Source organism: Scyliorhinus torazame, chromosome 12, assembly GCF_047496885.1.
Source record: "Scyliorhinus torazame isolate Kashiwa2021f chromosome 12, sScyTor2.1, whole genome shotgun sequence".
Taxonomy (NCBI): Eukaryota; Metazoa; Chordata; class Chondrichthyes; order Carcharhiniformes; family Scyliorhinidae; genus Scyliorhinus; species Scyliorhinus torazame.
In genome coordinates, this window is record NC_092718.1 from 73,113,407 (window position 1) to 73,127,939 (window position 14,533).

Consider the following 14,533-nt stretch of genomic DNA (forward strand, 5'->3'; position numbering starts at 1 on the left):
AGGCAACATGGTTTTGTGAGGGGAAGGCTGTGGATGTCGTCTACATGGACTTTAGTAAGGTGTTTGACAAGGTCCCTCATGGTAGACTGTTACAAAAGGTAAAGTTGCATGGGATTCGGGGTGTGCTAGCTAGATGGATAAAGAACTGGCTTGGCAACAGGAGACAGAGTAACAGTGGAAGGGAGTTTTTCAGAATGGAGATCTATAACCAGTGCTGTACCACAAGGATCAGTGCTGGGATCACTGTTGTTTGGAATATATAAATGATCTGGAGGAAAATGGAGATGGTCTGGTTAGCAAGTTTGCAGATGACACTAAGATAGGTGGAGTTGCAGATAGTGAAGGGGACGGTCAGGGAATACAACAGAATATAGGTAGATTAGTGCTGGGCAAAGAAATGGCAGATGGGAGTTCAATCCGGATAAATGCGAGGTGCTGCATTTTGGAATATCAAATTCAGGTGTGAATTATACAGTAAATGACAGAACCCATAGGAACATTGACAACAGAGGGATCTGTGCGTTCAGGTCCACAGTTCCATGAAAGTGACAATGCAGGTGGATAAGGTGGTCAAGAAGGCATATGGACGGCATGCTTGTCTTCATCGGCCAGGGCACTGAGTACAAGAGTTGGCAGGTCATGTTACAGTTGTATAAAACTTTAGTTAGGCCACATTTGGAATATAGTGTGCAGTGCTGGTCGCTACACTACCAAAAGGACGTGGATGGTTTGGAGAATGCAAAGATTACCAGGCTGTTGGCTGGTCTGTAGGGTGTTAGCTATGAGGAGAGGTTGAACAAACATGGATTATTTTCTTTGGAAAGATGGAGGCCGAGAGGAGACCTGATTGAGGTCGACATAATTATAAGTAGTATAGACAGGGTGGAAGACTCAATTACAAGGGGGCACAGGTTCAAGAGGAAGATTTAGGAGAGATTTGCAACGGGTGGTGGGTACCTGGAACGCATTGCCAGTGAAGGCAGGCACGATAGCAACGGTTAAGATGTATCTTGATAAGACACATGAATGGGCGGGAATGGAGGAATACAGATCATTGGGCAATAAGTAATAGGTCTAAATAAGGAATCTGGATTGGCGCAGGCTTGGCAGGCCAAAGGGCCTGTTCCTGTGCTGTAGTGTTCTTTGGGAGTGGGACTAAGTAGAATGTTCTTTCAGAGAGCCAGTGCTGATTTGATGAGCCAAAAGACCTAATCCTGTGCAGATATCAAGTCCAAGCGTTGATCAGATACTGAGTTAGAGACTGTTATTGATCAGAAATGCAGCTAGAGTTCCTGTTATTGACCAGATATGGAGATAGAGCCCCTGTTATTGATCAGATATGGAGTTAGAGCCCCTATTATTAATCAGATATGGAGTTAGAGCCCCTGTTATTGATCAGATATGGAGAGCCCTTGTTTGTTGATCAGATAGTTGGTTAGAGCCCCTGTTATTGATCAGATGTGGAGTTGGAGCCCCTGTATTGAACAGATGTGGAATTAAGAGCCCCTATATTGATCAGATAGGGAGCTGGAGCCCCTGCTATTGATCAGATAGAGTTAGAGCCCCTGTTATTGATCAGATATGGGGTTAAGAGCCCTTGACATGGAGTTAGAGCCTCTGTTGCCGGTTGTCAACACCCTCTTCCTCACTCACCTCAGAGAGCGACCTGGGCAGCCGGGCTGGCGGTGTCTCTGTCCTGGGCGTTGAGGGGGGAAGGGAGCGAGGCCGGGGTCGCTGATCCCCCCACCACCCCGAGCGTCCCCGACTCGCTCTGGGTGGTCGCGTCCCGGTCCGGCCTATTCTCACCCCGGCCCCAATCTCTCCCGACAAAGATGGCGCTTCCCTCCCCCCCACCCCGGGAGCCGGGGGCCTTAGGCCCCGGTCTCGAGTAGCGACCACGGCCGCCTTCACCCTTATTCGTGTCCCTCGCTATCCCCCGCCGCCGCAGGAAAAAAACACACCCTCTAAAACCACTCCCCGAGATTCCGAAAAGAAAGAAAAATAATAAATACAGATTCGGCGGCCTCTGCTTTTCCCGTCCTTTCTTTTTCCCCTCTTTTATTTTCTCTTCGCTCGATTCAAACTTCCCGCCCGCCGCAAAATGGCGGCCGCCGCCAACCGCCGCCTTTTCCAAATAACAACAAACATAATAAACACGTTTTGAAAAAAACCTCCTCGGCAATTACTTCAAGTGACCGCCCGCCTCGGAAAATCAGTCAGATTTTCCCACTCGGGGAAATTTTAAGTTAAATTTAACCCCTCGCCCGGGCGTCCGTTGGATTTTCTTTTGAATTTTCCCGCGCGCCCGGCCCAAAATGGCGGCTGAGGAGCGCCCTGGAATTACGGCGGCGGCGAGTCAGCAGAGAGAGATTTTGAGGGACATCGGTCAGATTTTCTCCTCGTGGGACAACAAAAAAATGTAAACTTAAAGAAAAAAAACATCGCAACGGTTTGAATCTTCACAAGCTCGTCTTACAAAATGGCGGCCAGAACGAGCCGTCTCTTTCCTCCCACGAGAGATCATCCCCGCCGCCAATAACGTGACTCGCTTTTAATTTTCAACCCCCCAATGCCCATAAATCCGTCAACTTTACCGCCCAAGGCCTTATTTTATCCAACGGTTTGAATCTTCCCGCGCTCGCTTTGCAAAATGGCGGACACAGCAAGCCGTCTCTTTCATCCTTCACCACCTCCCCCCAATCATTTTACTCCTTCACACTTTCAGCCCCACGATGTCCATAAATCTGCCAGCTTTTGCTTCAGGTCTTTTTCCTGAGCTTGCCTTAAGATGGTAGCCACAACAAACTGTCTCGTCCTCCCCACCCAGGTCATCCTGTCGCCTGCTGTGATTTTATTACATTTTACTCACTCAGCTACTTACATAAATAAGTTTGCTTTGCCTTTAAATGGTTTTATTTCTATTTTGGGTGAATAAAACACTGGTGGTTTGAATTTTCCCTGCACTTGCCTTATCAAAGATGGTCACCATAACAAACCACCTCAGGGAGAGGTTATCCCTGTTGGGTTGTGTGTGTCGTTACAAAAAATAAATGAACTCACACTTCAGTGTTAGATCATCCTCCATAAATCAATCCGTTTTGCCGACCTATATTGAATTTGATCTTGAATAACTACCGTGGTGTTTTTACTTTTCCCATGCTTAGAATCATAGAATTTACAGTGCAGGAGGCCATTCGGCCCATCGAGTCTGCACTGCCCCTTAGAAAGAGCACCCCATAACTCCCTAGTAACCCCACCTAACCTTCGTGGACACTAAGGGCAATTTAGCATGGCCAATCCACCTAACCTGCACATCTTTGGACTGTGGGAGGAAACTGGAGCACCCAGAGGAAACCCACACAGACACAGAGCTCATACACTGACCCAAGCCAGGAATCAAACTTGGGACCCTGGAGATGTGAAGCAATTGTGCTGACCACTGTGCTACCGTGCTTGCCTTAACAAAATGTTGGCCATAAAATAAATAATCTTTATTGTTAAAAGTAGACTTACATTAACACTGCAATGAAGTTACTGTGAAAAGCCCCTAGTTGCCACATTCCGACATCTGTTCGGGTACACAGGGAGAATTCAGAATGCTCAGCTGGTACAGGAATTGAACCCGCGTGGCTGGTCTGGTTCTGCATCACAAATCAGCTGTCTAGCCCACTGAGCTAAACTAAATTACCCCAGGGAGAGGTCTTCCCTATCGTGTTTTTTTTTCTCCAAGAGGCAATTTAGCATGGCCAATTCACCTATTCTGCACATCTTTGGGTTGTGAGGGTGAGACCCATGTAGACTTGGAGTTGAACGTGCAAGACAGTGACCCGGGATCAAACCCGGGTGTGAGGCAGCAGCGATAACCACTGCGCCACCGTACCACCCATTGTGCGTGTTTTTTAAAAAGTTTCACTCGCACTTCACATTTTCAGATCCCCAATGACCATAAATCTGTCCACTTTGCCTCCAAACGTTTAATTCTATCTTTGAATAAAAACCTTGGTGGTTTAAATGTTCCTACCTGACAAGATGACAACCACAACCCCCCACCCCGCCATGTGTTATACCTGTGGATTTAGTTTGCTATGTGTTTGGTTCCTCGTACTGTTGGAATTGGTGCAATAGTCATTAATTGAAAATGAGACTTGGATTTTCCTCACGCCATCCTACAAAGTGGCAATCACCACAACCTCCACCACCTCCGCTGATTGCTGGCAAGGGACCAATGTACCACGATTCAGCAAGAGAACAAACCGGGCACGTGCAAATCTCCACTAGCTCGCCAGCGGAGAGGCAGCTCCCTCATGTTCAAGCATCCTAAATGTTCCGAGTGTCATCACCAAGAGAAATCGCAAATCCAGAATTAGAAGGGTAAGGTCTGGATCACCACATCAACGTCCCTCCTCTCGTTTGCTACAAATGAAAACCCTTGACAGGGAACCCCCTCCAAAGAAAATCACACCGCACCTGAAGCTCGTTTGTTTGGGTGTTTTTTTGTAATAATAATATAGCAATGCATTGAAAATTCATTAGCAACTAGAGTATACAACATTGTCCCATAGGCCAGCTAACTACTGCTAGATACAGGGAAAACCTCCAGACCAACTTGCCCGTACACAGGTTTCTGTTTTCTTATCAGGTCTCTGTACCTCTTAACGCAAGAGCCTATTTTTACACTTCAGGAGATGGACAAAACACTCGAGATACGCAATGAATGGCTCAACTGGTCTCTTGAAGTTCGAAAGTCTTTTTTTATATAAATTCAGAGTACCTGATTCTTTTTTTTTCCTATTTAGGGGAAATTTAGTCTAGCCTGCACATCAGGGTCGTGGGGGTGAGACCCACACAAACAAGGGGGAATGCGCAAAATCCACATGGACATTGACCCGGGATCGAACCGGGTCCTCAACGCAGTGAGGCAGCAGTGCTAACCACTGCACCATCATGCTGCCTACTTCGGAAGTTTGACAAGCGATCTCATTTAACACAACATTCTCAAGAGGGTTTGCAGCTGGAAATTCCAGAACTTGTTTGGGGGGGGGGGATGAGGAGAATTGTCTTTACCCAAGAGGGTTGTAAATCTTTGCATTTCTCCACCTCAGAGAACTATGAATGCCCCCGTCAACGAGTATATTCCAGACTGGGATATTGACGGATATCTGGGCACGAAAAGGATAGGGCAGGAAATGGAGTCCAGGGTCAAAGATCAGTCATGATTTTATTGGATGGGGGAAAAGCAGGAGGGGGAAAATGGCCTCTTCTTTCCTACCTCTTGTGTTCCCAATAGAAGAGGTTACAATGTTTGAACCACTCAAGAGCCATAACTCGAAACGCAAATCCTATGCCCTCCCGACCCCAAAACATTTGATTTAAAGATAAATTTACCCATAAAGCCAAAAGGCATGTGCTCTCCTCTCACAGCCCCCCTCCCAGAATAGACAAATATATTACAAACTAATAGTCTGAGAAGTTGAGCGGTTTTGGACAAATGGAAAATAAAAACCACAAATTCAGTAAATTGACACGAATTTCAATCTCTTTGGCGATCCAGTCGGAAAAGTTTTGTACAAATCGGGTCCCAGACTTGCTGCGTTGGCAAAGGACTTCTTTCTCATCTATCCTTGGTCTCCAATCTTGGGTTAAAATCTCTTTTGCTTAGATGCCGGCCTGCAAGGAAGGAGGAGGCAAATGTCACAAAGAGCACGCCCGAATCAGTCTACTGTCACCTATAAAATGCAAAGCCACCTCAGCAAGGAATTACTCAAAACGCACACCCTCCGATTAGATGTGGAGAAGGTTCGAGTCGCATTGCAGGGATCAGAGCTCTAGGCTAACTTGAGGGAGTGGCGGTTGGCCTGTTGGGAGAGCAAACTGAGGCAAGCAGCCATTTCTTGGCAAGCCTCACTAATGAGAGTCGGTGATCTTACGGAAACAACGGCAGGAGGACGTTCGCACTGGTCAATAGTATCCATACACTGCAGGACGCCATTCAGCCCATCGAGACTGCACCGACCCTCCAAAAGTGCACCATACCTAGGCCCACTGTCCCACCCCATCCCCGTAACCCCACCTAACCTGCACATCTTGAGACACGAAGAGGCAATTTAGCATGGCCAATTCACCTAACCAACACATCTGTGGACACCAAGGGGCAATTGATCATGGCCAATCCACCTAACTTGCACATCTTTGGACTGGGGGAGGAAATCCACACAGATACGGGGAGAACATGGAAACTCCACATAGACAGTCACCAGAGTCCGTGTCACTGAGGCAGCAGTTCTAACCACTGTGCAGCCCACTCGCTCACTAGTGGGGAGATACAGAACGGGGGGGGGGGGGGGGGGGGAGGAACACAGTTTAACAGGAAGAGGTCTCCCATTCTTACAGAAGTAAGAAGAAGTCTTTTCTCCAAGGGTGGTTAGTTTGGGGAAACCTGTTCCTCAAGGCAGTGGAGACTGGGCCATTTATTCAAGGACAAATTAGACAGACTTTTGATTCAAGTGAGTAGAGGGTCATGGTGGGGCAGATGACAGGGTGGAGTCAACACCACAAGCAGATCAGCTTGGAGTTTACCGAATGGCGGAGCAAGCATGAAGGGCTGAATGGCCTTCTCCTGCTGCCAGGAACAAGCAGGAACCTGCTGCACATCCTCTCAACAAGAGGACATTCCCCACTTCACCTCTGAAATAATAGATTGAACCCCCACACACTTCCTTAGGGACAAAGATAGGATGAATGCGTGGCTTGAGAGATGGTGCAAGAGGGAGGGATTCAAATTCCTGGGACATTGGAACCGGTTCTGGGGGAGGTGGGACCAGTACAAACCGGACGGTCTGCACCTGTGCAGGACTGGAACCGATGCCCTAGGGAGGGTATTTGCTAGAGCTGTTGGGGAGAGTTTAAACTAATGTGGCAGGGGGATGGGAACCGATGCAGGAAGTTGGAAGGTAGTAAAACAGGGACAGAAATAAAAGGCAGTAAGGGGGAAAGTGTAAGGCAGAGAAGCCATAGTCAAAAATCAAAAAGGGCGACAGTACAAGGTACAGTGACTGAGGGGAGATCAGTGAATAGGACCAGGAATACTAAAAGGAATAAAACGGGAAGTGAAAAATTAATGGTAAGCAACGCAGCAGGTTGTTACATGAAGATATGGGTTCAACGACAAGGAAAATTAGGAGAAAGGTTAAGAGGAAATATAACTGAGGAGAGGTTACTGATCGAGGTGTTAAGATTCAGAACAGAGGTAAAAAAGCCAACATAAGTGTGCTTTACCTGAATGCTCGTAGTATTCGGAATAAGGTAAATGAGTTGATGGCGCAAATCATTGTGAATGACTATGATTTAGTGGCCATTACTGAAACATGGTTAAAGGATGGTCACGACTGGGAGTTAAATATCCGAGGGTATCAAACTATTCGGAAGGACAGAGTGGATGGTAAGGGAGGTGGTGTAGCTCTGTTATTTAAGGATGACATCCGGGCAACAGTAAGGGATGACATCGGTGCTATGGAGAATAAGGTTGAATCCATTTGGGTGGAAATCAGGAATAGCAAGGCGAAAAAGTCACTGATAGGAGTAGTCTATAGGCCACCAAATAGTAACATTATGGTGGGGCAGGCAATAAACAAAGAAATAACAGATGCACGTAGAAATGGTACAGCGGTTATCATGGGGGATTTTAATCTACATGTTGATTGGTTTAACCAGGTCGGCCAAGGCAGCCTTGAGGAGGAGTTTATAGAATGTATCCGCGATAGTTTCCTAGAACAGTATGTAATGGAACCTACGAGGGAACAAGCGGTCCTAGATCTGGTCCTGTGTAATGAGACAGGATTGATTCAGGATCTCATAGTTAGGGATCCTCTCGGAAGGAGCAATCACAATATGGTGGAATTTAAAATACAGATGGAGGGTGAGAAGGTAAAATCAAGCACTAGTGTTTTGTGCTTAAACAAAGGAGATTACAATGGGATGAGAGAAGAACTAGCTAAGGTAGACTGGGAGCAAAGACTTTATGGTGAAACAGTTGAGGACCAGTGGAGAACCTTCCAAGTGATTTTTCACAGTGCTCAGCAAAGATTTATACCAACAAAAAGGAAGGAGGGGAAATCGACCGTGGATATCTAAGGAAATAAGGGAGAGTATCAAATTGAAGGAAAAAACATACAAAGTAGCAAAGATCAGTGGGAGACTACAGGACTGGGAAATCTTTAGGGGGCAACAGAAAGCTACTAAAAAAGCTATAAAGAAGAGTAAGATAGATTATGAAAGTAAACTTGCTCAGAATATAAAAACAGATAGTAAAAGTTTCTACAAATATATAAAACAGAAAAGAGTGGCTAAGGTAAATATTGGTCCTTTAGAGGATGAGAAGGGAGATTTAATAATGGGAGATGAGGAAATGGCTGAGGAACTGAACAGGTTTTTTGGGTCGGTCTTCACAGTGGAAGACACAAATAACATGCCAGTGACTGATGGAAATGAAGCTATGACAGGTGAGGACCTTGAGAGGATTGTTATCACCAAGGAGGTAGTGATGGGCAAGCTAATGGGGCTAAAGGTAGACAAGTCTCCTGGACCTGATGGAATGCATCCCAGAGTGCTAAAAGAGATGGCTAGGGAAATTGCAAATGCACTAGTGATAATTTACCAAAATTCACTAGACTCTGGGGTGGTCCCGGCAGATTGGAAATTAGCAAACATGACACCACTGTTTAAAAAAGGAGGTAGGCAGAAAGCGGGTAATTATAGGCCAGTGAGCTTAACTTCAGTAGTAGGGAAGATGCTGGAATCTATCATCAAGGAAGAAATAGCGAGGCATCTGGATGGAAATTGTCCCATTGGGCAGACGCAGCATGGGTTCATTAAGGGCAGGTTGTGCCTCACTAATTTAGTGGAATTTTTTGAGGACATTAACAGTGCGGTAGATAACGGGGAGCCAATGGATGTGGTATATCTGGATTTCCAGAAAGCCTTTGACAAGGTGCCACACAAAAGGTTACTGCATAAGATAAAGATGCATGGCATTAAGGGGAAAGTAGTTGCATGGGTAGAGGATTGGTTAATTAATAGAAAGCAAAGAGTGGGGATTAATGGGTGTTTCTCTGGTTGGCAATCAGTAGCTAGTGGTGTCACTCAGGGATCAGTGTTGGGCCCACAACTGTTCACAATTTACATAGATGATTTGGAGTTGGGGGACCAAGGGCAATGTGTCCAAGTTTGCAGACGACACTAAGATAAGTGGTAAAGCAAAAAGTGCAGAGGATACTGGAAGTCTGCAGAGGGATTTGGATAGGCTAAGTGAATAGGCTAGGGTCTGGCAGATGGAATACAATGTTGACAAATGTGAGATTATCCATTTTGGTAGGAATAACAGCAAAAGGGATTATTATTTAAATGATAAAATATTAAAACATGCTGCTGTGCAGAGAGACCCGGGTGTGCTAGTGCATGAGTCTCAAAAAGTTGGTTTACAGGTGATTAAGAAGGCAAATGGAATTTTGTCCTTCATTGTTAGAGGGATGGAGTTTAAGACTAGGGAGGTTATGCTGCAATTGTATAAGGTGTTAGTGAGGCCACACCTGGAGTAGTGTGTTCAGTTTTGGTCTCCTTACTTGAGAAAGGACGTACTGGCACTGGAGGGTGTGCAGAGGAGATTCACTAGGTTAATCCCAGAGCTGAAGGGGTTGGATTACGAGGAGAGGCTGAGTAGACTGGGACTGTACTTGTTGGAATTTAGAAGGATGAGGAGGGATCTTATAGAAACATATAAGATTATGAAGGGAATAGATAGGATAGATGCGAGCAGGTTGTTTCCACTGGCGGGTGAAAGCAGAACTAGGGGGCACAGCCTCAAAATAAGGGGAAGTAGATTTAGGACTGAGTTTAGGAGGAACTTCTTCACCCAAAGGGTTGTGAATCTATGGAATTCCTTGCCCAGTGAAGCAGTAGAGGCTCCTTCATTAAATGTTTTTAAGATAAAGATAGATAGTTTTTGAAGAATAAAGGGATTAAGGGTTATGTTCGGGCCGGAAAGTGGAGCTGAGTCCACAAAAGATCAGCCATGATCTCATTGAATTGGGGAGCAGGCTCGAGGGGCCAGATGGCCTACTCCTGCTCCTAGTTCTTATGTTAAAGTGAAGCACAACAAAGCACAATCTGGTTCAGCAGGAAATACCAGGGAATCTAACACCCACCCCCTGCGAGCCTAGAGGTTGTTGTTAGTCAATAGAGACGGGCAGGAATTATTGAATAACACAAACTCACCTGTATGTCCCTACAACAACAGCGTGATCTCTCTCGTACGGCTCCAACGTCAACTGTTCCTGGGGTTTCATATTCTCCTGTTGCATTTTCTTCACCTCCGCTGCAAACACTGCCTCAGGGGCTGCGGTGGAGTCAATGCAGTTTGCCTGCAATGGGGGGGGGGGGGGAAAGAAGAGTACAATCGCACAAAGGCGTTAGGTCAACGGTGAGGCTGGTGCACTCCCCCAGGCTTCCTGGAAAGACACCTCCTGATGGATCTTGTTTGCAGTCACAGGTTTATCAGATTCCAGCCCGAGCTAATCTAGATTCAAAAAAGACTGCCAAACATGCCCCCCACTCAATTTTCAAATCTATAGGCAAAACGGTCATAAGATGCAATTGGGATCTTATCAAGTCAATTCCAAACCATAGAATTCCTACAGTGCAGAAGGCTCATCGAGTCCGCACTGACCCTCCTTTTCCCACCCAATCTCCATAACCCAACCTAACCTGCACATCTTTGGACTGGGAGGAAATGCGTTAACATTGCAATATCTAATTGCTTGTGGCTCTACCCACTCATTCACTCCCTTCCCACAGCCCCATGTGTACACTCCCCTATCACGGACTACCCATCCATACCCCAAGTACACTCTTCCCCCCAATACTAACTATACCCGCCCATTTAATCCCCTTCCACATCCCCATGTACACTCACCCCTATCAATGACTCTACCCACCCATTTAATCCCCTCCCACATCCCCATGTACTCTCCCCTATCACTGACTCTACCCACCCATTCAATCCCCACTTACACCCAATGTACACTCTCCCCATCACTGACTCTACCCACCCATTTAATCCCCTCCCACATTCCCATGTACACTCTCCCCTATCACCGACTCTACCCACCCATTTAATCCCCTCCCAAATCCCCATGTACACTCTCCCCAATCACATTCGAGCTGGGTTGATGTCTCTCTGCAGAACTAAAGTAAATAACCTGGGCTGACTCTTTCATGCTGTAAGGAGAGAATGCTTTGCAATGGCCAGGGTGCCGCTGCTGGGACATGCCATCAAACCAAGGTCAGAGCTAAGTCTCTTCAACTGATCGGACAGCACTGTTGAAAGAGCAGGAAGACCCGTGGACAGAACAATCAATCCTCCCTCCACCAAAACACCAGGGAACACAATAAATGCTGTACTCTTCCATGCAAGTCCATTACGGAGTTTTCCGACAGAACAGCGAGCACCATAACTGCCAAGAGAGACATCTGCATCCCGTAAACCTCGGAATGTTCCACAGGTACGATCGCTTCCCACGTATTTATTTATTTTTTGCAGCTGCCCAGTCCAACAGGGACCTTGGGAGGGATTGAGTGAGTGTCTGCATAGAGAGGGAGGTGGGGGGGAAAGGGAACATACCTCCCTCATACCCCTCAAGTGAAAGGCCACGTCGCTCAAACTCACCGACCCTCACAGAGACGCAGACAAGGGGCTAGATGCACCAGGCTCACCTTAATCGAGATGACAAAGTGACCGCCAACTTTGAGAAAATGGTGTGCGTTGAGTGCCACGATCCTGCCCTGGTCTGGCTGTGCCACGTCTGCAAAGATGACATCCACCATTCCTGCGGAGAGATCAGGGGGGTGTGAACACAAGGATGGGGTAACTGGGAGCCACTCCGGGCAAGTACGTCTTCGGGAGCACATACCGGCCCTGGATATCAACGGGAATCAATGGAGGGAAACCCTTGTTCCCATTTCCAGGGTTTGGGGGAAGTCTAGAACGCGGAGCGCAATCAGAAAACATCTCCACACACACAAAGTCAGGAAATCTCTTCAGCCAATGGCAATTGATGATTTCAAATCTGCAACTGCTACATTTAACTGCGCACCCACCGCCCTCCCTCCCTCATGGTCTCTGCTCACCAACAGGCTTCTCTTCTACCCATCATCAGGGTCCCCAATCCACATAGGGCAGATAGTCCCAGGGGGCTGGTGGTGGGAATCGCTACGTGCCTGGGGAGAGGTAAGGCAATGCCTGCCATCTCGTTGTTCAATCGAGCCGCGGAGAAATTTACAGGTCTGGAACGGGCGAGGAGATAGCGCCATAGTGACCGTGTCAGTGGTCCAGTAATCCAGGGCCCAGGTGAAAGCTCTGGGGACACAGGTTCAAATCCCACCATGTCAGCTATGGAATTTAAATTCAACCAATGAAATCTGGAATTATAAAGCTATACTCAGTCAACATTGACAAGGGAATTATCACCGATTGTCGTAAAAACTCATCTGGTTCACGGATCTCCTTTCAGGAAGCCAATCCACCATCTTCACCCGGTCTGGCCTACATGTGACACCAGACCCACACAGCAACATGGTCAACTCTTAACTGCCCTCCTCTCTGAAATGGCTGAGCGAGCCACTCCGTTCATGGTCAATTAGGGATGGACAAAGGCCAGTCCGTCCAGGTCCCAGAAGAATAAAGAAACATTCTAATCCCTGTCGGTGTTCCTGCCCCATAAGCCTCCACCCAAATCATGACCCCTTATTTATCCAGCTTCCGCCTTAAATACATCAACACCATTTACCTCGACCACTCCCCTGTCAGAGTGAGTCCCGCATTCTCCCAACCACTCCCCTGTCGGAGTGAGTCCCGCATTCTCCTCACTCTCTGGGTAAAGAGGTTTTTCCTGAATTCCCCTTGGATTTGTCAGTGACTCGCATATCAATGGCTCCCCTAGCTCTGGTCTCCCATCTCATCTCACAGCCTGCCTCCTGCCCCAACTTGTGTACAGACTATTGCAAACACAATTTACCTTCCCCCCACATTGACAGAGGAGACCAGGGCTCCACTCAAACCCAGCTCCAAGAGGTTTGACCCCCAAACCATCGCTTCACTCTGCCCCCCCCCCCCAGCTTACCCAGGAGCATGCGGTATTTGTGTGGGTGTCTAGCATCTTCGATGATGGGAATGATGTTCGTCCGTTTCTTGGCCACATTGATGAGATCACGGCCGGACCGGTGAGAAAACTCGACTGCGTAAACCAAGCCTTCCTGTTGCAGGGGAGAGAGAGAGAGAGAGAGAGATCAGGTTCCGAAACCACCTCCCCAAAAGCCTACGCACTCCCTCCCACAACCCTTAACCCAACCGGACCCCCACATTGCAATGGGTACCCATCTGATGGGCAGCACCTGTTTTTTTAAACCTGACTCGTGCAACATGCTGACCAGCGTCAATTCTCCTGCTTACTTACCGGTCCCACAATATCGGACACATGAGAAACAGTGGTGCCGGACGCCGCTCCCAGATACAGCACTTTGGCTCCCGGCTTGATGTGAATCTGGTCGATGCCGCCAAGGATCGCAGCCGCAAGTTTAGACCGGAATGGGTTCCAAGCTCTGTACTCTATCTTCGTCTCTGCTTCCTGGCAGAAAAAACAACACCACCACTGTCCGGTCAATTCTGCACAGAAAATCAAACCATACCCACCCCAGCCTGCCTGGGAATCACCGTCAGCCAAATTCGCCCTCCATGTCCTTGGCCTCAGACACTGAGAAACAGGACGGGGAAACAGCTCCTTCATTGTCCTTCTAGCTGTAACAATCCAAAAAACAAAGAAAAGTACAGCACAGGAACAGGCCCTTCGGCCCTCCAAGCCTGCGCCGACCATGCTGCCCATCTAAACTAAAATCTTCTACACTTCCAGGGTCCGTATCCCTCTATTCCCATCCTATTCATGCATTTGTCAAGATGCCCCTTAAATGTCACTATCGTCCCTGCTTCCACCACCTCCTCCGGCAGCGAGTTCCAGGCACCCACTACCCTTTGTAAAAAAAAAAAACTTGCCTCGTACATCTCCTCTAAACCTATGCCCCCTAGTACTCAAACTCCCGCGCTGTTTCCAAGGTCCCGGCTCCCTCTCTCTCCCGAACAGCTGACCTGCAAGGTAAGGAAGTGGTTAAGCAGTCACTTAAACGTCACTATCGTCCCTGTTTCCACCACCTTCTCCGGCAGCGAGTTCCAGGCATCCACTACCCTCTGCGTAAAAAACTTGCCTCGTACATCTACTCTAAACCTTGCCCCCCGCACCTTAAACCTATGCCCCCTAGCAATTGACCCCTCTACCCTGGGAAAAAGTATCTGACTATCCACTCTGTCTATGCCCCTCATAATTTTGTAGACCTCTATCAGGTCACCCCTCAACCTCCTTCGTTCCAGTGAGAACAAACCAAGTTTATTCAACCACTCCTCATAGCTAATGCCCTCCATACCAAACAACAT

The 14,533-nt window shown here is 47.5% G+C and overlaps 2 protein-coding genes across 3 annotated transcripts in view; both read right to left on the minus strand.

The window, feature by feature from the left end:
• LOC140386480 (dual specificity tyrosine-phosphorylation-regulated kinase 1A-like) overlaps positions 1 to 1,846 on the minus strand; it is a 193,515-nt gene extending 191,669 nt beyond the window's left edge. Inside the window, exon 1 of one of the 2 annotated variants that reach the window (XM_072468861.1) lies at positions 1,654 to 1,842. The gene's annotated coding sequence lies outside the window, so the exon portion shown is untranslated. Of the gene's footprint in view, positions 1 to 1,653 lie in introns of both variants that reach the window. The other variant, XM_072468864.1, reaches the window with a different exon arrangement.
• A 2,631-nt stretch (positions 1,847 to 4,477) lies between these two features.
• fbl (fibrillarin) overlaps positions 4,478 to 14,533 on the minus strand; it is a 35,087-nt gene continuing 25,031 nt past the window's right edge. Inside the window, exons 5-9 of the mRNA XM_072468866.1 lie at positions 13,506 to 13,676; positions 13,173 to 13,305; positions 11,767 to 11,879; positions 10,270 to 10,415; positions 4,478 to 5,667 (exon numbers count right to left, since the gene is read on the minus strand). Of these exons, the coding sequence (XP_072324967.1) occupies positions 5,640 to 5,667; positions 10,270 to 10,415; positions 11,767 to 11,879; positions 13,173 to 13,305; positions 13,506 to 13,676 (591 nt within the window). The 3' untranslated portion in view covers positions 4,478 to 5,639. The remainder of the gene's footprint in view (positions 5,668 to 10,269; positions 10,416 to 11,766; positions 11,880 to 13,172; positions 13,306 to 13,505; positions 13,677 to 14,533) is intronic.